At 43.8% G+C, this 25,635-nt stretch overlaps 1 protein-coding gene across 2 annotated transcripts in view; it reads right to left on the bottom strand.

Annotated features, from left to right (window-relative positions):
• Positions 1 to 25,635, bottom strand: part of SERINC5 (serine incorporator 5) — a 131,158-nt gene that overhangs the window by 24,380 nt on the left and 81,143 nt on the right. For both annotated transcript variants that reach the window (XM_032475216.1, XM_014560927.2), the window contains exons 2-5: positions 22,508 to 22,675; positions 4,429 to 4,607; positions 3,866 to 3,948; positions 2,321 to 2,414 (exon numbers count right to left, since the gene is read on the bottom strand). In XM_032475216.1, coding sequence (XP_032331107.1) covers positions 2,321 to 2,414; positions 3,866 to 3,948; positions 4,429 to 4,607; positions 22,508 to 22,591 — 440 coding nt within the window. In that variant the 5' untranslated portion in view covers positions 22,592 to 22,675. The remainder of the gene's footprint in view (positions 1 to 2,320; positions 2,415 to 3,865; positions 3,949 to 4,428; positions 4,608 to 22,507; positions 22,676 to 25,635) is intronic.

Here is a 25,635-nt window from a genome sequence, read left to right on the forward strand (position 1 = left end):
TCTTTTTATTTTGCACAGCTCCCTGGAGCTCCTTTCTATCTGCTAGATTGGAAGGTACCCAATTTGAATCAATTTTTGCTCCAACCGGCCAAATCATATGCCTAAAGTAAAACAGCAGCCAGCCAGTGAGAGGCATTAAAACTTTCAGCCTCCTGGTGTCCAGGCTCACGGCCTTTCTATCCTACTGCCTTTGAGATCTCCTCCTTTTCAAGATCTTTACAAAAAGAGAAAAAAGAAAGGAAAAGAGAAGGAAGACTTTGGTTGCTTCGTGCAGAGTGAGATGAATATTGCATTTTCAAACTAACCTTGTAAGTAATAATCTCTGTCACAAAGCACACCAAAAAAAACTAAATCAGATGAACTTACATGAAAATAACAATATTAGTACATTTCCTAGCTTAGTCCTAATTTTAGGCAGACCAACCAACTGTGAGTATGTGGACAAAAGGGATTTTGTTGGGATACTGGCCTCAAAGCCAAGACAGCAGCAAAATCAACTGTTGCAAAGCTCTTGAGTCATTCCTAGTGGGTGGTTTCTGAAAGTCTTTAAAGCAACCTAAACTCTTCCAAAATGCCCGTTAAAAGTTGGCATCAATAATTAGTCCCAGAAAATGGCTTCAGAATCAATCAAAACATTAGGGTCAGAATAAAGAAGCACAAGAATTCTCAAGAGAACACAGTATTTGATGGGAAATCAGGCACGCAGTATCAAAGATATTAATATTTTACCATGAAGTTCCTTATGCGAAGTTGATTTGTGAAAATTTTAGAAAAAGATTTAGGGTGACGTATTTCTTTTGTCTAGTAAAAATTTCAGAGTGCAAGAACATTAAGAATTGCCAATGGAAAGTGATATCTAATTAAAATGCACCTCCAACTTACTGTGCATATTTCTTCTGCACGACTGAGAAAACATGGTCACATAAAACTACAGTCACCCATCTTGCTTATCTTTAGGAAAACTTTGCTGCCTCAAAACAAGATCTAGTAGAAACTCCAAACAAATCACTAGGTTTCAAGGATGACTCAAAAAGCAGGACAGCATGCCATAGCTTATACATGAGCACAACTCAGATTTAGAAATCTGTATTATTGTAGAGATTAAGACTTGAAAAAAAAAACATCAAAACACTCCTGTAGTGCTATCTGTATGACTATTCAATGTACTGTAAATATTTTAAAAACTGGCTGTAAGCATTGGGGTGCTTACTCCAATATTTACCAAATAATAAAATGAGTGATGCTATCTTTTCACTCATGTATCTTATACTTTGATCTTTAAAAAAACCAAACCAAGACAACTACTACTACCAAGCTGAGGAATGTAGTCAGAATGAGAAGTGTTTTGAGAGAATGCGGACAATATATTTTGTTTTGTCCAAAATAAATGAGTCATATTCATATAGAACTTTCTGATTTACCCCCCCAGACAGTATAAAAAAACATGATGTCTACAAGGTCTACAAAATAACAAAAGCCTTACTGGGTACAGCAGGCAGTTATTTTCATTTCTATTTTATAAGTATAGTAAGACAGAGCAGCTAAGTGCTTTGCCCAGAATTACAAAGAGAGTCAATTTGGCCTTAGCACTGAAGTGACTGGACCCTTGTCTAGTCGTCATTTCCTTAAGGTGGCTCAGCAAGAAATAAGACAAGCCACTAATAGTTTGGCATTTCCCACTTATCCTGGGATATGAATTCTATTTTCAAAGACTCAGAACGAGTCTACATTTTTTCTAAAAGTCTGGATGGCTTTCTAAGGTAATACAACAGGTCTTCCTAATGAAGGGGTCCTTCCCCTCTTAGGCAGTTGAAAAAGAATAAAAAATTTTTTGAAAAGAGGAGAGAACTATTCCATCACACATTCTCTGCAGAAAGAGAACCTTCAGCTTCAAAGCACTTTTTTCAGTCTCCTAAGGATGGGCGCTTAGGAGAAAGTCTAACCAAGTTTTCAGCCACTAACACAAGCACAGAGCCGGGGCTGCAAGGTGCCAGCGAGGGGGCTGAGTGTGGTTAAGTCACACCCCCGGTTGACAAAGAGCCCTAGTGAGAGAGTGTGGGGGGAAAAGAGCCAAAAAGTGAAAAGAAATCAAGTGGAAGAAGCAAAGGCAGAAAGGAGAGAAAAACAGTATGAGAGAGGAGTCAACACAGAGGCCCAAAGAGCAGGCATTACGGGAGAGAGCCATCAAAATTGTTTTTGGTGTAAGCAGGCTGCTAACCCCTGTCAGTACAACTCGGAGCAGAGCCTCTGTCTGCGAGGCAGGCACTTTCTCTGAGTCAGAGAGCGAGTTCACAGGGAAGCTTTCCATAAAGGCACATACCAGTTCTTGTTCCATTTATGCGCAAACTCCACAAGCAAGAGGAGCTGGATGCCTAGAAAGAGGAAGCCTCCGACGGCTCCCACATAGCGCCAGGCTGCAAAAGAAGACCATTCAAAAGGAGATGAGGTGATCATTCCCAGTGTTTAATTCAAAAAAGAGCAATGACTACAGGTAATTATTACCGCATGCTCACGGTACTGGTAACACATTTCATCCCCACACAACCAGACAAAGTGGCGCTACTATCATACCCACTTTACAGATGAGAAAAACAGAGTCTACAAAAGTTGACAAGGTCCCAGAGACAGTAAAGGGGTGTGGCTAGGATGTGAACACAAGCAGTCTGATGCCACAGCATCCAAGCTTCACCTCCATGCTGTAAATAAATGCCAGATATCTTAATAGATGCAGTAATTCATAAAATCAACAGCAACCTACAATTTTAAAGCAAAAACACACACTGCCAGAAAAACCAAGGATTCAAATTTTATTGGGTAGAGACCCACCAGTGAGGAAACGAGGTTCAAACTGGGGGCCAATGACTCAGGTTCTACTTCTGGCTCAGCCACAAAGATGCTCTAACCTTGGATGAGCACGTTGCTTCTCTGGATTACAGCCTGTCTATAAAATGCCTGGGCTGTGCTGGCGGGCTGACTGCTAGGTCCTGCCCCATTCTAAATATATGATTCTAATGCATAAAAGGACCTCTGAGGGGAATAGAAGGCTAGTTAACAGTATTTTAGGTAAAAAGACAACTTGCATACAACTTTCTTAAGGAGTATATAAAACCAGTATGACCCTAAGAGACTAGCTGGACCCTGATATGTGAATGTTTGAGGACTAGGGCTGCTCCTTACTCACAATGTGAATATTTTCACTATCTTAATTAGGAAAGTGAATCCATTTGGGTTTGAACAGGGTTTTAAACCTGTGAAACTCAGGCTTTTTCTTCCTCTCTAGCTCATATGAAGAAGGGCCCCTTGTTTCAGCTATGATGGAATGCTTCATATCCAATAATTCTGGTAGGTTCTATCAATAAGGCATATAATTCAGTGTTACAAAATGTGATGTGAGGTAAGTTTAGAAATAGCCTGAAGCATGCCTTTCTGATCCCATTGGAGCTGCAGCAGATTTAAAGCTGCTAAGAAGCCCTGCGTTCCGTGTCGCTGGGTTTGTATGTGGAGCTCGGAAAGAATAAAGTCTCCCTGGGTGATGCTGACGTGCTAAACTGGTTTTCAAACAAGTTTTAAGTGCCTCATTTCCCCTTTAAACCAATAACCTTAACTTTATCATTTCAACTGTTCAGCCAGCAGAGTAACTAAAGGTCTTCTCACCCCTTGCCAGGGAGGGAAGGAGTTAGAGGCGGGAGAGGGGGACAGGGAGGAGAGGGGGTGGGTGAAGTGAGGGCAGGTGAGGCATATTTTTTTTAAGCCACAAGAAGATCAGCAATTCTAAATATCAAAAGTACCTTGGACTACACTTTTGAACAATTTTACAAAGTGGGTAAAAACCAAATAGATATACCCCCAAATACCCAATTTGTACCATTCAGAAAGGTCTCCTGATCTGGAATGAAGAAGGCTCCTGAGCACATGGCCCCCAACAGCAGAAGTTTAAAGAACCAAAAGCTGGAGAAAGACAAAAAAAAAAAAAAAAAAAAGAGGAAATGTATTTAAATGATATTCAAAGAAGGACAAAAGACCTCTTAGAAGGTAAGCGTGCCAATCTGCGATTCTGTTCTCTCCAAATGGAGGGGAAGTAATTAACTGACTGGAGGCTGCCTTTTCCCATAATTAGACAGACTCAGCCTGGCCTCTGATTGTGCAAAACTATTTCATTTCATTGCAGGGGTGGAAGTGACCTGGTAAAAGGTCTTGGTACACGAAAGCTCTTATCTCCCCTGCATTTCTCACGATGGCACCAGGTGCTAAAATAGGAGTCCAGTTCTCAGGCCACTGTGCAGTGACAAGTGTAAGTTCCACCTTCCCTAAAATCAGGGTCAACACTTTCAAAGAGAGGAAGCAGTCAGAGGGTCTGACGAGTAGGAAGGGTCCTTGAATGCTGCTCTGAACATAAGGAAAGGAGCAACAGTCCCCACGAAGACTTACCCGTTGTGAATGTAGGCCCTACAACTTTTACTGTTGTTGACTTTTAAGGTCAGGAGGCAGAAGAGAAAGAAGAAACAGGCCATCCCAAAACAGACTCTATACACTGCCGAATACCCCACCAGCTTCTCACAGGTGTCGCCAGCTTTAATGCCTTTACAAATGTCTTCGAAGAAAGGGATCTGAGGAAAAAGAGACAAAGTCATCTGTTAAAACTGGATAAAGAGCGGCTGCCATGGAGTGTTCTTTCAGCCCACAAGTCAAAACCCAATGCGAAATACACCACATGCAGAGGCCAACAAAGACTGAGAAAAAAGTCTCCCTTCCAAAGACCTTTCTCTTAATTTTTTCTGAATCTTTTTAAAAGATGCAGCGCTCATAATATACCACACTCCACTTTCACTTACCCCTAATGAATTCTGAAATCCAGCATCAGAATTTTTTAAAAGTATACTTATAATACACAAGTATATTTTTCTTGAAATGCATAAATATATAGAATAGTTGCACATATGCTATTATTTAAATACGAAAAACTCCTGACCTTAGAAATGAAATCAATGGGTCAAAGTAGTATCTACATTTTAAAATTTCAAGAGATAAAGTTAAATTATACTCTTAAAGGCTGTGTTTATATCCCACCAGTAACATCTGAGACAGCTCACATTTCCAACCTGAACCACCCAAGATTTAAAGATAAAAAAACCTATCTTGTTTCAATGCCCATCTTCCTAACTACTAGTAAGGTCCATATCTTTTCTTAAAGTTACAGCCATTTTATTTTTCTCTGTAAACTAGTTGTTAATTGGATTTTTTCTTGATCCACTGGAGCTCTTTATTTATGCATCTTAATTTTCTGATAAATGTTGATAACGGTTTATTCTAGTCCAATTAGAAGGTTTCAATGCAAAACCTATTTACATCATCAGAATAATTAAAATCTTACAGAATGAGAATAAACAGCACATTTCTATTAATGTCAGAAAAATAAAGATTTAGTCAGTGGTTAAAAAAATAAAACTTGCTGCTTATCAATATCAAAGTTGAACACTCTTCAGAACAGAAAATAAGTTTAAAATCGTATTATAGCCATTATTTACAAGACAAAAACAAAAAACACTTAGAGAAAAATGACACAAAGCTAGAGTTAAAATTGAAGCATTTAGTTTCTTCTCCAGAAAAGATTCTAAAGAAACAATAATAACTGAGGTTAAGATTTCCATACATAGAAGACTAAATTTAATTGGAGTCCATCTTCCTCGATGAGGATTTCCTTCCCTCAGAAAAGATCCGCAATGATTACTGCACCAGAATCTCAAACACGTTTTTCCAAATTAGCGTCTCAGGCAAAAATGCATTAATACTGAGACTGTATTACAACGCCTCCATTTTCAAGAACAGGTATAAAAGATTTCATAAAGAAACACCATACATTTTGCATTCAGCAAGTTTGTGCAACTGCCATTTTTTCACATTAGATCAAGATGTAGTTGCATAAAGAGACATACTGCTATCTTTTTGACCAAGTAGATAAAATACCAAGCCAGATAAAGCACAGAGTGTCTTCTTAAAATTTAATTTTGTATAAATAATAACTAATTTTTTAATATAACTATGTCCCATACAATGTTTGGGACATACTTGCACTAATATTGCATGGGACATACTTATGCTAAAAAAGTATTCCTTGGCAAGAGATGAAGCTTAAAAGGCAGGGTCTTGTTGGGAAGGGCCAGGTATATGGCATGCTAAAGTCTGGCTCCCATCCTGTAAGCAAGGGGAAACCACTCTTTAAGTTGGAATGCCTCTGGCTGCGAAGTGGAGGCCATACCAGAAAGGGGACAGGTTTGAGGCAGGAGGATAAATTAGAAGGCTACTGGATTATTAGTCCAGATTATAGATGAAGAAGGTAAAGCAGTGGCAGAGAAAAACAGAAATTCTGTGGGTAGAGATCATAATTGGTAGGACTGCAGGGACGATGAGAAAGTGAAGGACTGGGGAGGCGGGGGTTGTTCTCTTCTGCACTTAACTGCTTTTTAAAAAGCTGTTTGGGGTGGAGGGGGAGTAGAGCTAGCAGAGGACAAAGGGTGGAAGTGAAAGAACAGATCAGGAGCTTGTTTTTAACATACAGGACTGGAAGCACCGGAGCATCCCAGTGAGAATGTCTGGTCTGGAAATTGCTTCAGAACAGCAATTAGGATACAGGATACAGGAAGCGCCCTTCCCCCACCCCCGCGCCACAGGTAATGAGAGAAGCCAGCAAGGGCTTTCTTTCTGAAGGAGTCTGAATTTTTCGCTGTGTTTCACAGTGAGTGAGCAAACTCACATGGTTAAAATCTTCATATACTGAAGTAACGAGGGACCCCACACAAAGTGAACATTTCAGAGCCTCTAGTGGGAAACAAAAGCTGCACCTGTATGAGTGGTATCAGTAACAAGGAGGTAATATTGCTTTACTGTCCAAGCCATATTCATGGAGGCACCAGGCCACCTCACTTACTCTATTCTGTTCACCTGGGGTTTATTGCTCTATAAAACTCATTCAACTCTTTTCTTCCCTCTCTTCTCTCTTCCATTCTATCAGCAAAGCTAATTCACGACGCACATTGCCCCCAACGTCCCCAACACCCTACTATAACACATGCACATCAGCACCTTTTCATCTACACTGGCCCATCTTTCAAGGTCAGGCTCTTTTCTGCCTCCCTACCCCACACCCACTTCTCTCCCCGCCTTCTTCTCAAATCCAGCTCAGGGAGAATGCTGATACCAGCAGGCCTGCACCCCTCCCCCGACACCCCCACAAATCCCCTCCAACCTGTCTACTGCCAGAGGCCCTTAGGCTCATGGAAAGGTGAGTAGGTGGCATTGCATCTTTAATTCAAAATAAAAGTAGGCAAACAACTCCTGCTTCAAATACTAAGACCTGCTTTATGCTCTGTGGGTGACTTACTCATTTAAAACCTTCAGTAAGTGGTGAATATTTTTAGGCAAAGAGCCTCTGAGTTGAACAAGCTGGCAGGATTTAGCAAGTGGAATTTGCTCTGATTAAATATTTGCTGTTCCAAGCTCCATCCCAGCTTTGGAAAAAGAAAACAGACATCACACACAGATTCCACACTGTGGGGTGAAGGGGACGGGCTTGCTAAGGGTGTTGCCTCTAAGTCTGGCTCTGGGCATCCAAGGACACAGCATCTGTGTTGGTTCTGTACAGACCTGAGGGCAAAGGGTTTCCTCCCATTCCTCAAGCAACCAAACTCAAAGCCACAAGTTATCAGGAAGAAGAAACAGCTCATTGGACTTCCAATCTTAACTCCACTAACAACTTGGGCAAATTATACACCCTTCCTGAGCCTCGATTTCCCTATCTGTACAACGAAATAATACTGCCTTCCACCTCATGAAGTTGTCCTGAGAATTACATCAGTTACTCCTTGTACAAAGTGCTCATCAGAGCTCCTAAATCCAAAGTAGCCATTAAGCTTCCTTAGTTCTAAGGTACTACCTAGTTTATAAAAAGAACTCTTGGGGGAGAAGCCAGGCACATTTCATGAACCCTTGACTGGCTGATACATTCTGGTTTAAACATGAGGAGAGATGAACATCTTAGAATTCAGTAGATGCTCTATTCACTTTACCAAAGGATTCATATTGAAAGATACAGTCAGACCTCCATATCTGCCAGTTTCACATTCCCAGATTTAACCAACCACAGATGGAAAATATTTTAAAAATTTTTTTCATTTAGTTCCAAAAAGTGAAACCTGAACTTGCCACGCACCAGCAAGTATTTACATAGCATTTATACTGTATTAGGTATAAGTAATCTAGAGATGATTTAAAGCATGTAAGAGTAGGTGTGTAAATTATACACAACACCATTTTATATATGGGAATTGAGTGCTGGTGGATTTTGGTATCTGAGAGGGTCCTGGAACCAATCTCCCATGGATACCAAGGGACAACTGTACCAGGTAACTTTCAATAAGGTGAATCCTTACCTGGCACATCATATAGGCAGACTTCAGAGATATCGCAGGTTTGGTTCCAGACCACCACAATAAAGCAAGTATAACAATATAGCAAGTCACACCAATTTTTTGGTTTCCCGGTGCACATAAAACTCATGTTCACACTATACTGCAGTCTATTAAGGGTGCATCAGCATTATGTGTAGGAAACACTGTAAATACCTTAATTTAAAAATACTGTATTGCTCAAAAAGTCTAACCATCATCTGAGCCTTCAGTGAGTCACGTTAATAACATCAAAGATCACTGATCACAAATGACATAACAACTATAGTATGAATGAAAAAGGGTGAAATATTGCAAGAATTACCAAAATGTGACAGAGACGTGAAGTAAGCAAATACTGTTCAGAAAATGGTACGGATAGACTTGGTCAGTGCAGGGCTATCACAAACCTTCAATTTGTAAAAAATGTAGTATCTGCAAAGTGCAATAAAACCAGGTATGCCTGTTTAAGAACTGAGTTCTAAAAAAACAGTACCCACTACCTGTCTTTCAGAGACCTAGTCACCACCTGAGAGAAAATACATCTGAACTTCCAAACCAGGGAAGACATTTCAAACTATCAACACCAGTATTAAGCTCAAAGAGGTGGAAGCTAGAAAATCCATACAATTTTCCCTATAAAAGAGAGATGCTAGCTATACCACCCACCAAAATAATTTCATTCCCAGGCAAATAAATGTAAAGAAACAACAGAAGAGTTAATGAAAAGTCAACAGGTCTAGATGGCCTGGGGCCCAGATGCTGTAAACTTAGAAATAAAGTACAGACTTTCGGGTGTGGTTCTTAAAGAAATAAATGCAGAAGAGGAAAAGGAGAGTCGTGCCCCTATAATATTAAAGTATTATTTGGGAGAAATGAGAAAATGGCATATTAGCAAAGATAATGAATCTTACATTTCATTGCATCAAATTTTGAGGGCACTGAATGAAACCCAGCAGCCAAGAAAGCTTTGGGCAGCTCAGCATGAGTAATATCAAACTAGAAGAACCAGATCTGCAGGTTCTGTTTAATACCTCTTACTTGAAACAAATTCCAGTTTCAGAATTGAGAGCCTCTCCCTTTTCTAATATTCCAATTATTTTCAAGCTTTCTAAGACAATTATTTTCCTCTGTGGAATAATTCCAGTGTCCACGGCAGGGATGTCTATGTTACCCACCAATGGACAGGAGCTGAGAAATGGAGAAGGAAAGCTAAAATCAGTTCCATCCTCCCCTAGAATCAGTCTCCAGGCAACCAAGGCTCATTTTCAGTCAATTGTAACCTTTGAGGCCCTTTTTGGGATGTGGGGGCTATTTTAAAAAACAGTATCAATCAGTACTCACTTTCTTTTTGTCCAAGTTTCTAAGGATTTTTAAGAGAAAAGTCTGTATTGTGTCATTATTAAAAGCCTTAAGGGGGACAAAAATTCCACCGAGCCTGGTTTCATTTGACCCCGCCACCTCTGCAATCAGGAACTAAACGTCCCCAAATAGTAACTCCTCAGAATCTTGGACACTAGTGCTCACAGCTCCTCCTCCACCACGAGCATTTCATCAGGATCAAACCGCCACAAATATGATTAGACAGTTAGAAAAGAACTCCAGTCAAACTTTAAGTAATAACCTTTCAATCTGAGAACAAGATACTGTCAGAGAACTGACTAATGATGGTTTGAAGGGCTGTTCCACAGAAGGGAACAGGGACGGAAGGAGCAGGAATGGAACTACCTTCCCTGAGGCTAGAACTGCTGATTCTTTCTAAGAAATCCTGCAGTTTGTTTTCTCTCTCTTACTGCTTTTGTGCTAAACACCCCCCCCCCCCGCCAAACTTTCCCCTTACATCCAACAGCTTTAACCAGGAAGGAGGTAATGGGCCAATAATCTCAGAAGAGCAGACAGACCCTCCATGGACAGTTTCTCCATGAGTCATCGAGGTTCAGAGGAATGTAGCAGCGCCCTGTAGAAGGCCCTGATTGTGGTCACCTTTTCTGTTCCTTCCAGTCTTTCTATAAACCTCAAGACCTCAACCCCAAGACAGACTCACAGTCTCTAAGGCACGAGTCTGCTGTGACTCCCCTTCGTCTGGCATAGCAATGAAGCTGTTCTTTTCTACTCTTCCCCAAACTCTGCCTCCGAGCCTCAATCTGTTTTCTGGGTACAGAGGATGGTTTTGAGGCAACAGGACCAGCTAACGTCAATCTGCTTAGAGAATTAGGTAATAACAGAGGCAGAATGTACAAACAAGAACCACAAGAGTTACTGATCTTGAAGGAGAAATAAGAATTCCAGCAAAAACTCATAGAACTCTTCAAAGAGGCAAAAGCAGTGGGGCTTGGGGGCCAGGGAGCAGGCAGGACCTGTGTGCTGATGTGGCCTATGAGTAAAGGCAGAGGAACCCAGGACTAAGATTCCCAGTTTCCAGCTTGGCAGCTGGTCAGATGGCGGCCCAGCAGTGGGTAGGGATCACAGGAGAGCAGTTTCAGGGTGGGGAGTAATTCACTTAATGCTAGGTTGCCATTATCACAGGGAAGTGTGGGCAGATGGCCAGGCAAGGGTGCGGTGCTCCAGAAAGACAGCAGGTCTAGAGATAAGGTAAGTGACCAGCAGAGATGGAAGGAGGCTTTCAGTAGAGTAAATAAACTCATGTGGAGAGGAATGTGGGTGAAGGAGGGAGAAGGAGACAGAGGTGCCCAGGACACTTCCCAGGGGCTGGGAAGAAGGGGGAAGGGGAGGAAGACACTGAAAAGGTACAGAACCAGAGAAGAGCTGAGGGGGGCTTTCAAGAAGCAGAGTGTGGTCAGCAGTGTCAAATACCACCAAAGTGATGAGGATTCAGAAATAACATTGGATTTGGCAATAAAGAGTCATTGGAGGCAGAGATCAGAATATTCTCTAGAGCAGGGTTAGGGGCAGAAGCCAAACAGATGGCTGTAGGCAGGCGAGGAGAGGAGACAGTCAGGGGGGCTGGGTATGGGGCAGGAAGTGAACCCAGCAGGCCTTTTGCCTCCATTTGCAAGAAATCTAACTGCAAACAGAAGAGTCCAAGGATCATTCCAAAATGTATTTACTTACAGTTATACAAGCAATATATAATTATATTCTTCTTACCCAAGAAAATGTAAATTACAACAAAGAAACAAACACACAGATGTTGAAAACAAACTTAGTTATTACCAAAGGAGAAATGGGGATTGGGAGGGATAAATTAGAGGAGTTTGGGATTAGTAGATACTAACTACTATATATAAAATAGATAAACAACAAGGTCCTACTGTATAGCACAGTGAACTATATTCAATATCTTGAATTTTGTAATAAACTATAACAGAAAAGAATATGAAAAAGTATTATGTATATGTGTATATACATATACAGACACACACACTTTGCTGTACACCAGAAACTAACATGACATTGTAAATCAACTACACTTCACTTAAGAAAAAAAAAGATGCAGATAACTGAATCCCCTTGACCATCATTACTTCAGCCCTAACCTGGCTGCTTCCCAGAGGGAACCACCATTGCAGTTTCTTGTGTAACCTTCCTGACCCTTTGCTGTGTTACTCCCCACTCATTATGTTGTACAGATTATTGTATGTTCAACACATAAATCTGTTTGCATCCTTTTTAACTACTAGACAGAAATCCACAACCCAGACCAATCATAACTTAGTTTCTGTGACACTAGTGACAATTACATTGTTTCTGAGTTTTCACTATTATAAACAATGTGCAATGGATGGCGTCCAAATTGTGCATCTATCCACATGCAGAGCATTAAGGAGAATAGATACCCAGAAGGTGCAGTATTGGGTCATAAAAATTGATACGTTTTCAATTTTAATAGACATATCATGCCTGACTCTCCCCAGGGAGAGCTTCTGAAAACTCTAGGGTTGGGGTTAACAGGGAGAGAAAAGAGGAAGAGCGGTACCGACAGAGCTGCCACACACCCACCCAGGCCAGGAAGTCTCTGCTGCCCCGCCTCCAGGGTGAGCATCCCCGCTTCTGAGGGTCTTAAACGGTAAATACTGGCCCCCATAATCGAGGGGGGTGGAGTGGGGAGGGGGCCCTCTGAGTCCAGAAAACAAATCCATGTCTAACCCCAGAGAGAAAAACCGCAGCTCTGGAGATCTGGACTTTGTTTCAAATGGGAAATATGGTTGTTGCCCCACAACCCCCCAACACACCCCACTTCCCCAGAACACAGGTCCGATGGAGGAGTCCATGCTGCCCTGAGAGGAACAGGGGCCACTGAAAGTTCTCTCTGGAACACAGAGATGCTGGAGATTCTATAAAGTGGACTAAATGTCTAAACAGGCAGAGCTTTCTAGTCAGACCACTTAACAGTGGGAAAATGTGTTTATGGCCTAAGTGAGCCCTCAATCAGCCAACTTCTTGAATGTGTGAACCTGGAATATAGAGGTGACATATTATATGCAAATGCAAATTATTTTTACCTGTGATGATTTATGACGCATTTCAAAAGGCCAGAAAGAGTAAGACATAATAGTGCTAAAGGTGTCACACTAAATTTACTGCTCCATTGTTCTTGCTTGGTCAATCCAGTATGTGGCTCCCACAGTCCAGCTATCTGCAGCTTCATCAGGAGCTCCGACACCCTCAGCACAAAGTTTAGGCCACTGAAGTTTCCCCTGTAGAGATAAGGGGACAGTAACTGCCTACGACATGCATTGGGCCACCAAGGTCTAACAAGTGCCAGCAGAGCAAACGACAGCCTGTGGGTCAAATCCAGCTAGCTCCTGTTTGTGTAAATAAAGTTTTATTGTGACATAGCCATACTCTTTTGTCGGCATATTGTTTTGGCCACAGAGATGAGTAGCTGCTACAGACCAACACGGCCCTCAAAGTGCAAAGTGTTTACTAGCTGGCGCTTCACAGGGACAGTTCGCCTGCTCCAGGACTACCAGGAAGGAGAGCCGAGGGGGCTGTGCAGAACCGCCTCAGCTGGTGATGACCTACTCTACAGATCAAAAGCCAAAGGACAATGGAGACCCAACCAGCTCATTTGGACTCTTCTGAGTTTCCTGCCTTCTCCAGTGCACTGTCCCAAAATGGAACTTGTGCTTTAAGTGAATTAAATCGCCCATCTCCCATATGTCAGTGTTAGAGCTGCAGATTAAGTATTTTAATTTATCTGCCTGCAAGGAAAAAAAAAAGCTTTGCGGAGGAGGTGGCAGAGGGCTGGAGAAGGACGTGTCTGTGAGTTCAATGCTTTTCTCTGTGGGTCAGAAGCCCTCATCATAGAAAAGTCTTCACATCTGTTATGCAAACACAGTCCCCAGAGCCAAAAATAAAGCCCACACAGATGAAAGTCAGCATGTCAAGGGATAATTTTAGACTTAATTTTAAGGCTGTAGAAACAGTCACACTGAAAATTAAAAACCACACCCCTAAAATACCCAAGCCCCTTTGTGATTAAGCTCAACGCTGCTGTAGAGGGCAAGGCACTCATTCCCTCTTACAAACCTCCTACCTCACCTCAGCTCCCAGGCCTCTGATAAGGGAGGGGAGAAGGCATTCCTGAGCTCCAGTGTGACCCCAAAGGTTAACAGAAGGCAAAGCTACGCGGACACCACTGTCTGAGAGTTGCTAATGGACTTCACATATTTTTAACTTTCAAACACAACCACAAGCACAGCAGCCTAATGCTGGCGGCTCCTTCTGTATCCACTCACTGCCTGGGGCCCGGGTCTCTAAGGACAACCACATGTTACTCACATCCACATCCCCTGCACCTCGCACAGTGCTGGGCCCTTGCACAGGCAGGAAAGGAGGGAGGGGTAAGTTACATGACTACAGTCTAACCAAGTATCACGATCACCCTTTTAAACTCTATTATCAAGTATCAAGACTCAACTATTCACGGTATTTATGTTTCCTGCTCCCAGCGACTGGAGGCTACTGTTGTTGTGCCACTTGTCTGTGCCCTCCTGCCCCGTTTTTACAGCGACAGAACTGTTTCCAACTGTCCCTTTTATCTGCGGAGTGCTCCAAGGCCCCGTCTACGGATAGTTGCTTAACAGACGCTTTCGATGATGACAGAAAAAAGGGTTAGGAGAACTTCAGTTCTCGCATCTTATCACTGTCCCCCTCCTACAGTCGGAGGGATTCTGAAACGGAGATCCCATTAACATCTGACGCCCCACAAAAGCTTCTGGGTCGCAGATCCTCCAGACCCAGGACAATAACTATTGTTTCTTGTTTTCTGGCTCCTGGCAAGCTCATTACTACTGGACGAGGATCAAACCTCTTTGTCTCTGGTTCAGACTCAGAAAGGCTCTCAGCAGGGTTTACATTAGTTCAAATCACTGCCTGCAGAACAAAAGTATTTCCCACTGTCATTTTCCCCCGCATTCACTGTGTGTAGGAAGCGGAGGCCTGAGCGAGAAGAGAAGCCATGGGACAAGGGACAGCTGCAGGGACTGTGTTTTTCCCACATGGTATTACGTCTGGAGTATAGGATGAAATTTAGATCTAAGATAGAACTGTTTGGAAACCTGTGGCCCCAGAGTCATCCCAACTTGGAGAGGAGGGGACCCAGAAGATTTAAGAGGTAAAATCTCACTGCCGGCTCCCCCCAGGGAAACTCTGATTAGGCCACAGTGAGACTTTTCCCTCTGTGTTCTACAGAGAACTTGAAGTTCAATGGCCCAGACCCACCTTTAACCTCAGAGAGGTGCTCACTGATACACTGACACATAAAATGTACAACAACAATACAAACCATCTGCTGCTCAGAAAGAGAACTTTTGAAAAGCATTCTGTCTCAGCTGGATTAAAAACAACACTCCAGAATCAAAGAACTGGGTCAGGAATTTTTATAATTCGACACTTGTTCTAACACAAAAACATACAACGCCAGCAAAGGATGGGGAGTTCTACTCTACAGAACTTCAGTGCCCTGTAGCAACACCTGAGGCAGGTCTCAGGTCCACAGTTCTCCTAACATTCAAGCAGCAAAAACCTAAATCCAAACCAGAGCCAGACTTTCCAGCTTCAGCAGGAATACCTGCCATCTATGCTGGGACGAACTACATGGTGTTTGGGATCAAAGTGGAATATTTTTTGTTGCTGCTATTTGTTTACTTTGAAAAGATGGTCACACCAAACACAACTTGAAGGGTGGGTTCTATTCCACATGCAAAACCACCAAATAAATTAAGACGAAATTTGCGGTTGCCCCTATTTTCTACCTCAGACTAACCGCCATCCCTGGGGCCCAGCTTCTGGCTTTCACAGCAGGAAGGAGGCAGGTGAGGAAGATAAGCTAAGACAGCCTCTGAGGGCCCGAGGCGGTACTGTTTCCAGAAGGACTACTTCTCCCTCACCACCTAGTCCAGGCAAAGAGCAGGAATCAAGAGGGAGGGTTTTGCTAAGGCTTCTCCTGTTACTTCCATAAACATCTGAGCAACAACCAAACCCAGCGGACAGGCAGGAGAGGCACCCACTGGCCAGGGCGCCAGCAGTCCTAGGTCCTAGTCCCAGCTCCACCTGGTGTCACGGCCTTGGACAAGCCACCTCACTGCCCTGGGCCACATCCTCTCATCTGTCAAATGAGTGGGTTGGTTAGAATTAGACTTAAGATTCTTCCCCTTAAAATCATTTTATTCAAATTATACTCTAAAAAGAGCAATATTTTCTCTGCCTAACACTTCACACCTCACGGTATCTACCGTCTCTTCACTGGGCGGAACACTTATCATCAACGGGGTCTGCATCCTTTTTTCCATTTCTTATCTGTTTAACCAGATCCTTTAACTAGTAACCGTTTCTTCTTTTTTTTTTTAATCCCCCATGACTAGCACAGGAATGGGACAGCTTTCCCCAAAACAAAACTTACTCTAATGCTTTCAAATTCCTAACACTGAAGGTTAAAAACAAAAAGTAAAGTAGCTCATCTACCAAATTTCAGCACCTCTTAACATACTGGATCAAAGCTCTGGCAACTCCAGGAACTACTGAAGCACGGTTAAACATCACTGTGAACTGACTGCAGGGTGTACTCAGGAGAGCGTTTTGAAATCTAAGTTGTTTCTAAGGAAAGTTATCTTCTGTGTTTATCTATAGTGCTGCACTTTGGTGACTCCAGAATTTGAAAATGGAGTATCGTCTGGGAGAAATACAAGTAGCAAACAGCATCCTCAAGTCACCCGTGGGATTAGTTACCTGGAGAAAGAAGTCCGAGGGAAGTGAACATATGAAGCTGGTGACACTGGGACCATCTAAGTCCAAACATGACAACTGGAACATGACATCAGGGAGCCTGGTGGGGTTGAATCAGGACTGCCTGGAATGCAGAGTGGAAACCCAATCCTTTTATGACCTGCCTGCGGAAATTATGTGGTCAGCACTGGGTCTAGAAAAAAGTGGGAGAATGGATCTGTCTGGGTCCCTGGTGCTGTCCTGAGAAAAGTGTCCCCCAACCAGCAGACACACATTTAGGAACAACCAAGGCCAGAAATGAATGCTCTGCCGGGGGAAAGCTGGCGAAGGAGGGCTCAGGTCAAGAGACGACCACCTCATTCCTGGGAAGGATAACGAGATGTGGATGTGGTCTCCCAGTGAGCCGGCTATAAATAGTCCTTCCTTTATTTCATGTTCATCCATCTACTTCCATGTAATCTTATGTTAATACCACTAATATACGTGAATTTCCCTTTACCACATCTCCTTCTCCTTCTAATGAACAGTGAAAATGGCTGAGAAGTACAGACCAAAGACAATATGTATCACCTCTAGGGAATGTGTTGAGAGAGACTGGATTTTCTGAATCAATAGAGAAAATCCTTTAAGTCTATCCTGCTACTTCTGTTCCAAGGGCTTAAATCCAGTTGGCAGCCTCAGCATCCAACCCCACTCCCCTTCCCTGGCAAATTCCGGACTTCACCATAACTGTAGAAATCATGATTTGAATACATACTTATGATTTTTTTAAAATGGGGAGGTGATGACTGTAACTTGGGACTGTAACTGGAGGGGCCGGACGAAGGTCCCATTCAGTGTCCTACCTCCACCCCACATTAGTCCTGAAACTGAGTGGTCATGCACTGAGCTCAGCGGATCAACCTCATCAGGACAATTTCTAAACAGTTACTTGGATAAAGATGCCAGATTCCAGCATGCAAAGGGTAGACTAGTTATGGCAGGGAAGGGCTTCTTGGGTCCCTGCCTGGCACTGTGCATGTAGATTTGCATGGAGATCAATCTAGCACACAGGGTCACCTCCACACTGCCCACCGTAATGGCTGCAGGCAGAGAAGCCTGGCGTCCATTTCAACATTTACAGCCTTTTCAGAAACTCGTGAACTCAAAGAGTTTAGGCTACTTCAGGAGTTGCAAATCCAAATGCCTTTCCTGGGGACAAGAAGGGTGCATGTATGAGACGTGATGTAAGTAAATGTCCAGTGATGGGGCCTGTGGAGAGGTGCAGCATGCTAGCCCCTTCTAAAGGCAGCCAGATCCACACTAAACAAACAAACAAAAATCTGCTGGCCAAACAAGAGCCTATAAGCCAACATAACAATTCCTGGGCTAGGAGATTTCCAGGCACACCTGAAATCTCTGGGTGTGGCACTGGCTAATGGGTGGGGTGGGAGGCACGGTCAGGGGTTCTAACCATCAAGCGCTGGCTTTCATCACATAGAGGCAGAGAATGAAGTGAAATCAGGAGCTGCTTTTAAGACACTGAGAAAACTACAGTCCTGAGCCCTGCTGATGTCTGGGTCATGTCAGATCTCAGCCAACGTTCCTTTGAAGCCTGCTCTGCCCTGCGATAGTATCACCCTGTGCTGAAAAGAACCGAAAAGCTCTTTTCATCCAATCATAGGAGCAGTGCCATTTCCGCATTACTACTAACTCAAAGGAAAAATGACCCAAACCCATCAGCAGAAAATAACGTATAAAGCAAAACAAACGAAGGAATAAAAACCGTAGTAGATTCTCATCTCCATACAAGACATAATTCTTCAAAATTTAAATTTCAAACAAATAAACACACTACAACACCACCACAAACATTAGTCTTCTACAATGTGGAAGATATGTTTTAATTCGGAAAGAAAGTAAAATGCAAAGATCCAGTCATCTCCGGCACTACCTACCTCTCGTGTCAATGAATCAGAGCAGCCTGGGGACCAAGTGGAACACGGGGTGAGGAAAATGGATCTAAGATACTCCAGCTTAGGAACCTTTAGGGCTCATCCTCCCTTGGTTTGGCACACGGCTGGCAGGGAAGGCCTGAGGGTCACGTAGGTCACGGGTCCTCCCTTTTCCAATGAACGATTAGTCTAAGGGGACCCCCCTATTCCACAGGGACAAGAACCTTCCTTTCTCCTCTCTCCCAAAATGCCCATGCAGCTTCCCAAGGTGCACAAACCCCAAGTGTCGTAATCAGCCTCCAAACAGACGTTACATCTTGATTCAGAGGTGCCAGCAGGAAGCTTAACTCTCTCCCCCAATTTTTTAGTTGTTGTTATACATTCTAAAATGGATTTTTAATCTCCGCAGGCATTAAACATCTCAAGACTGTTCCTGCATGAATTACACAGTGACTGACAGAGAATGACCTGTAACAAAATGGCTGGAACGGGAAAATGCTCCGGGGGAGAAGACAGAAAGCACACCCCATTCAGCCAGCACAGCAGAGCCCAAGTCCCCCCGGGAGAGCGGTCTCCCCAGTGAGAGAGGCAGGACGAAGCCTGGCCCGGCAGCTCTTTGCGGTTCCCTCTCGCTCAAACTTAAACACAGGCCACACTCTGAGGCCAAGGCCAAAACCGAAAATAACTGAAAGGGGCTGCCCTTGTGTTCTCGGCCACACACCAAAGCCCGCGTGCTCTGCACAGAGCCCAGCCCGCTGCGCCGAAGGCGAGAATGCGGCGGGCAGGCAATCACACACTCCCTTCCCGGTCATTACAACGAGGCCTGCTTCCTCCTCTCCCCATCACAGCCTCAGACATTTCCACAGGCCAAGAAAGAGGAGGGGACCACAGCAGAAGCCCAGTGTGCTCCCCACAAGGGGACCTTTCAGCGCCCACCCTCCAGCATGGCCTGAGGGTGATGTCAGCCTCTATTCTATAGGCTGTGAAACAAGCTGACTTTGTGACCAGCTGGCTGGCCCCCTCAGAGGTCCCAGAGATGGAAAAGGATTGGTTTCACCCACAGGGGCCTTGTTCCCTATGCAGGAAGTCCAGCCAAACCATTTTCAAATAAGTACGTTCAGGAGACAGGCATAGAAACACTCAGAAGAGCCTCTGTGAGGCATCAAGGTTGCCCCTCCCCACTCCTCCCTCCCTCTGCTCTGACCCCAAATCACACTGCACACGCACCACTGCTGGGCTCAGCTCCCTACACATCTCTGCCTGTTTCTGTGACAACAGCCTCCTCCTCCTACTCAAGACTCTATCAAGGCTCCCCGTTTGCCATCAACCATGGCCATACACTTCATCTTAGCACTGCAACTCCTGCAAGATACGAGCACTTTAGTTACCCGCGTGTCCTCTCTGTCCTACACCTGCATTGTCCTGGTTCTTCTCCCTTTTCTCTACCTACAGAGCCTAGCCACAAAGAACACAATCAGCCTGGATTCAAATCCCAGCTCCACCACTTACAGCTGGAGACCTGGGCAAGGGTCTGAATGACTTAAATGACAGTGTCTTGGTTTCCTCATCTGTAGAGCAGAGATAATGGCAGTAACTTTTGCTCAGGTGAGCACAGCAGTGATGAACTGAGATGATACAGGTAAAATGCTCAGCATAAAACCTGGCACAGGGTATCATTCAACAGATCTTAGCAACTGAAATACTCATTATTATCACACAAGTCACTTCTTCCATGAAGCCTTCTCTACCAATACCAGTCAACACCTTCTGTTTTTCTTTCTTTGTATTTTTAAACATATTTTGTTTCTTAAATATTCTATGAACAATCAGAAATCATAGACACTGGCTGGAGTTGTAAGGGACTATTTCATGAGGCAGGTTACTTGGATGGTATTCAAATGTTAAAATTATTATTATTACTAATAGTTACAAAAATTATTACTTTTCCTAAAAGTCATATCCTAAAATATGTCCTGCAATTCCCAAATTATCTTTACTCCAGTAATGTTTCTAATATATTCACCTCTAAAAGATACTATCTATTTGTAGTTTAGACTGCGTTTCTGGGATCCAAGGCCTAATTCTACGGAGACTGACAGTTTCTCAAGAGCACCACAGACACCTGGACACACTGGCAGTTCCTATCACAAGGACACACTGGGTCCTTATGCCAATGCCTCCTGAATTTAAAAAGAGAACATAAAGTTGCCTGAAAAGCTAAGATAGTAAATGGGAGATTAAGCAGACCTTCAGAATAAGAGTTAAAATCTACCCTTTCAGTATCTCTCCTCTCAAACTTCTTGTGACAAACATACAAGACTGTATGTCCCAAGATTGTATGGCACTTGTATGTCACAAACACTCGAGATTAAACCATTGCAAGAGGAAGAGAACGGGTGGGAAACGCCACAGAGAGGGACTAGAGCCTGGTGCAGATGAATGAGGCAGCCTCCACTCTTGCTCTCCCTGACTCTATTTCCACAGCACTTCATGTGTCCTCTCACGTGGCACTGAATTTCCACCTGGTTTTATGCCTTGGAAGATTTTACAACTGACTCCTGAGGTTATAAGCTCCTTTTCTCACAAGTTTGAAAGCCCCAAAGCTCCCACTGCAGGGCCTTACTGAGCAGAGACCCACTATTTAAAGCAATCAGAGGAGAATCTAATTTTCACAACTTTTGACAGTAGTTCCAGTACATTCCAGACGATACAACTGCAGTTATAAAAGCATTATCCAGCAGAAAGCGTCAAAGGACCTACTTTAACTAGGGATAAGAATATAACAAATGCTTCTAAGAAAAGGGTTGTTCTGAAGCCCTTGAATGTAATTAAAATTATCTGCAGTTTTGGCATAAGGTTGGGGAGAATAAACACTTCCTCGGGAGCTGCTCCCTGTGATGCCACCTCCATGGTTCCAGACAGGCACTGGCCCAGCCTCTCCCGTCCTCGCTCTGCTGGACCCCGGGAAGATTCAGCGCCGAGCAATAGGTCTGCAGGGTAAGTGGGGCTTGGCTGGTGAGCCTTTCTTCTCCCCCGCTCCCTCCAAGCAGGCGCGGCCCCCAGAGAACACACCTGCAGCTCTTCCCTGTAAACTGTGCCCCCTCAGAGGCAGTTGTTCCCTGGCCCAGATGGGCTCCCCAGGTGGGTTAAGTTTGACTCATTTTGGGGTTCACCAGCAGGAAGCCCACCTCCTTACAGATACAAGTCACACTGTCTTACATGAGCTTTATGGGGGATATCTGGCATCTACTAGCTGACACTGGAGTCTTTTCTGCCCTTTTGTTCAGAACCTGGGAGGGGAAGTATGGTGTTATGTATTTGGCTCCCTTAGAACCCCCAACACATCCTCTCGTAATCAGGCCTACTGTGGGGAAATTCCAGAAAAAGGTCCCATATGTGTCTCTTAGCATCACATATACCTGGCCTACCTTTGCCCCAGAAATGGATGGAAATCCACCCCCATCCCTGGAGACAACCACCCTACAAGTGACATGTCCTGAAAAGTACAAGTCGCCCTAGAGCCCACTCCTCGTTATTGGTGGGACTATCTAGGCTTTACCACACTTCCCATACAGGCCACGTTAAGTACGTGACAGCTGCTGCTTGAGATACTGGCAGCCATCCTTAGGACAAGGGAAAAGTACCGAAGTCTGTAAGAAAAGACCACACATCTCATCAGGAACAGCTGTCAACAAGGCTAAGCCAACACGCACAATCCTCTCCACCAAAAGCATCAGACGGCATCGGTCCTACTATCAAAGACCAAGACGGCGAGGGCTTGCCCGCTTGGCAGGGAAGCACTGGAGGCTTCAGGAAGGTGCGGGAGAGCAGGTACAACCCCAAACCACACTGGGGTGGGCGGGCACCACCCTCTAAACTGAGTGTTTCCCAAGCACCCTCCTCAGCTGTCAGAAATGGGGAGAGCTGAGGCAGCTGACTCACGTGCTCTCTCATCTCGTTGGCCACGGTGTTGGACATCATGACGTAGCAGAGGACAACGACCAGGATGAAGTAGAGCGCGTACATGAAGCGGGTGCTCCGGGACTGGCGAATCTTGGGGCAGCAGCCGCAGCAGAAGGAGCAGCCAGCACTTCCACAGCAGCAGGCCAACTAGGAAAAGAACACAAAAAAGTCTCAGAGCCACGACTTTACAAACCTATTGCCCTAGACAGCTGTCGGTGGGGAGACCACCCTTCTGAGGCACCTGGCCCACAGAGGGTGAGCGAACTGTTGAGTGTGTGAACAGGGCCTTCACCAGAAGGTCTAACATCGTCTTCAACAAACGTGAGGGCCTGGGAGACGTCCAACCATTACACAGAAAAGGCAACCTTCACCCAAAGCACTGCAATCACTCTCAAAGAAGCCAGCCAAGAGCAAGAGAAGAAGCCAAGAACTAGCAAAAGGACTAAGTGAAGCGAGAAGGATGTGAAAACCAAGAAGCTGGGCCTAAGAAATGGACCTGCAAAACTCATGAGCCAAAGAATGAACTGCATGAACACCTGGGGACATGTCGGGAGGGAAAGGTTAGGTGCCCTTGCATCCATCCTCCTTTGCAGGAAGTAATGGGAGGGTGGGGAGAGGAGGGGCAGTAACTTGAAGCACAAAAAACATAGGTGCCTCTTCCGAGCATCCTTAAACTGGGCTTCAAGCTCCTCAGGGTAGGCTTTAGGCTCAGGAGTGGAGCATGACTGGGCTTTACCAGTCAACACAACTGGACATAATTTGGGAATATTAAATAAAATAGGAATTGAGTTTTCAGGTTTGGGTCTGGTGTTAACCTATTTTTTCTTCTTTAAGAGTTGGGGTTTTTTTATGAATATATGTATGTATATGCATGACTGGGACTCTGTGCTGAACATCAGAAACTGACACATTGTAATTGACTGTACTTCAGTTAAAAAAAAAGTTTGTTTTTTGTTTTTAGAAGTTTTAGGTTTTACAACAAAAATGAGAAGAAGGCATGGAGATTCCCCTCATGCCCCCGACTCCCACACACGTATAGCCTTCCCATCATCAACATCAGTCATCAGAATGGTACATTTTTTCCCAAGGATGAACCTGCACTGGCACATCATAATCACCCCAAGTCCACGGTTCACCTAAGGGTTTGGTCTTAATGTAGCATATTCAATGGGTTTAAGTAAATGTACGGTGACATATACTCATCAACAGAGTATCAGGTGTTTTCACAGCCCTAAAAAGAAACTGGATCTTTAATAAAGCACAGGGCAACAGAACACAGTGCTGTTAAAAGCTCAGTGTGTTCAGCCTGCCTGGGTTTAGGGCCTGGCTCTGCCCACCTACTTGCTGTGAACCAGGAGCAAATTATTTTTGAAGACTCAGAACCCCTTGTTTATTACAGTGATGGTGGCAACAGTACTTGGCATACGCAGTGGTCTCTTGCACAACCTAATCAGACACACCTGGGGTTAGGGAGGGATTTTTGTTGTTGTTGTTGTTGTTGTTGTTGTTGTTGTTGTTGTTGTTGTTGTTGTTGTTTAGCAAACAGGGAATTCTACAAGAGATTCCCATGAACTACAAAGACAACCAAGCCTACATGTATTAACACAATATATATATAAAACCTAAAACCTAACAATTTAGTCTCTCAGTAATGACTTAGCAGGAAGCCCAGAGCTTTGCACGGCTTCAAAACAAACATCAATTAGGAGGCTAGACTATAAACATCACTTACGAAGAGAAGAGATCAGAGGTGTAAGACCACAGGCTGTGATCATAATGACGTTACAACGGATCTTGAAAACCTACACATTTCCCAAGTTATTTCATTTACTTCATGAAGCTACCGTTGTTCGAGCCCTTTGTCATTGTGTACCATCTCATAACCTAAAAATTCTGTTGATGTAATCTCTCCATCTTAAGTTCAGTCTTCTAAGCCATTTTCCTCACGACTTTTCTTACCTCTTAAGGCTTGGCCACTGCTCTGTAAGATAAGCTATTCTATTGGGCTGAGCTAACAGATCACACGAGTGGGATCCTGACACTGCTGCCTGTGTGGTGCTGTCACAGGCACCTTCCTTTCCATGCACACATTCATATTCTCTGTCCCTGATTCTGCTGATCCCTTTCACTCCTATGCCCCGAATCTTCTTCTCTCTCCCTCCCCTGCTCCCCCTTCTCCCCACCCACTGGCTTAGCTGGCTTCTCCCCAGCCCTGCCTCCCTCCTCCTCTGCCTCCCAAATTCTTTACAACTGCCTCATTCACTGGTTGCTAACTCCTTAAGCTCTAGGATCGTAGATAAAGAGTTTTACTGTATTTCAAATTCAAGTGTGATAAACAAAACATTTATCCGACTTGGAAAAAGAAAAATTCAGAAGCAGTTGATGGTATCATCCCATGATAGGATTTACCCACAGCAGAAGCAACCTTTACACTTACTATTTCTGCAGAGGGGAACAATGAACAGATATATACATAATGTGAGCCTAATCAGTCATTAAAAGACAAACAGTGACACAGTAATGTGATTACGGAAAATGTGAAGAGAAAAATCAAACTGATTTAATCCTATTCTGTCATTAAAGTCATGTATCACTGTGTGGATCTAATTTTTTAAACTCTCCTTATTTTTCACTTTCATTCTACATAGTACTATGGTATTCATGTATGTTTATGTATATACAGGCGTGTGCACATATATACACACATGCCTAATGTTAGCATCAAACAGCAGTTCTCTACTAGCCTAAGAGTTATTTATCAAAGCAAATGATGCCAGTAACCAAGGGTACAAGTGTGTTTCTTAAGCTAAACATTGATATGAGAAGTGGAAATTCAAAGCAGCATCCATAAAAGAAATGTTATGTTCGCAGCGAGAACATCTCAGGCCTGCTGACCTACCACTTCTTTCTGGAGGAGCATAATTTAGAATAAAATGGGTTTACATTCGATTCCCTGCCACTTACAGCTTTATTACTCTGAGCATGTTACTCCCCTAATCTTCCTTCAAAACTGGAAAAATCAACTCCTGGCCAGCCTAACCTCTGGGGCTGTCCCAAGCTTGGAGAGAAGTGCCTGTGTCCTGTTACCTCTGGCTCCAGACAACCCT

The sequence above is a fragment of the Camelus ferus genome, chromosome 3 (assembly GCF_009834535.1).
Source record: "Camelus ferus isolate YT-003-E chromosome 3, BCGSAC_Cfer_1.0, whole genome shotgun sequence".
NCBI classification, from domain to species: domain Eukaryota; kingdom Metazoa; phylum Chordata; class Mammalia; order Artiodactyla; family Camelidae; genus Camelus; species Camelus ferus.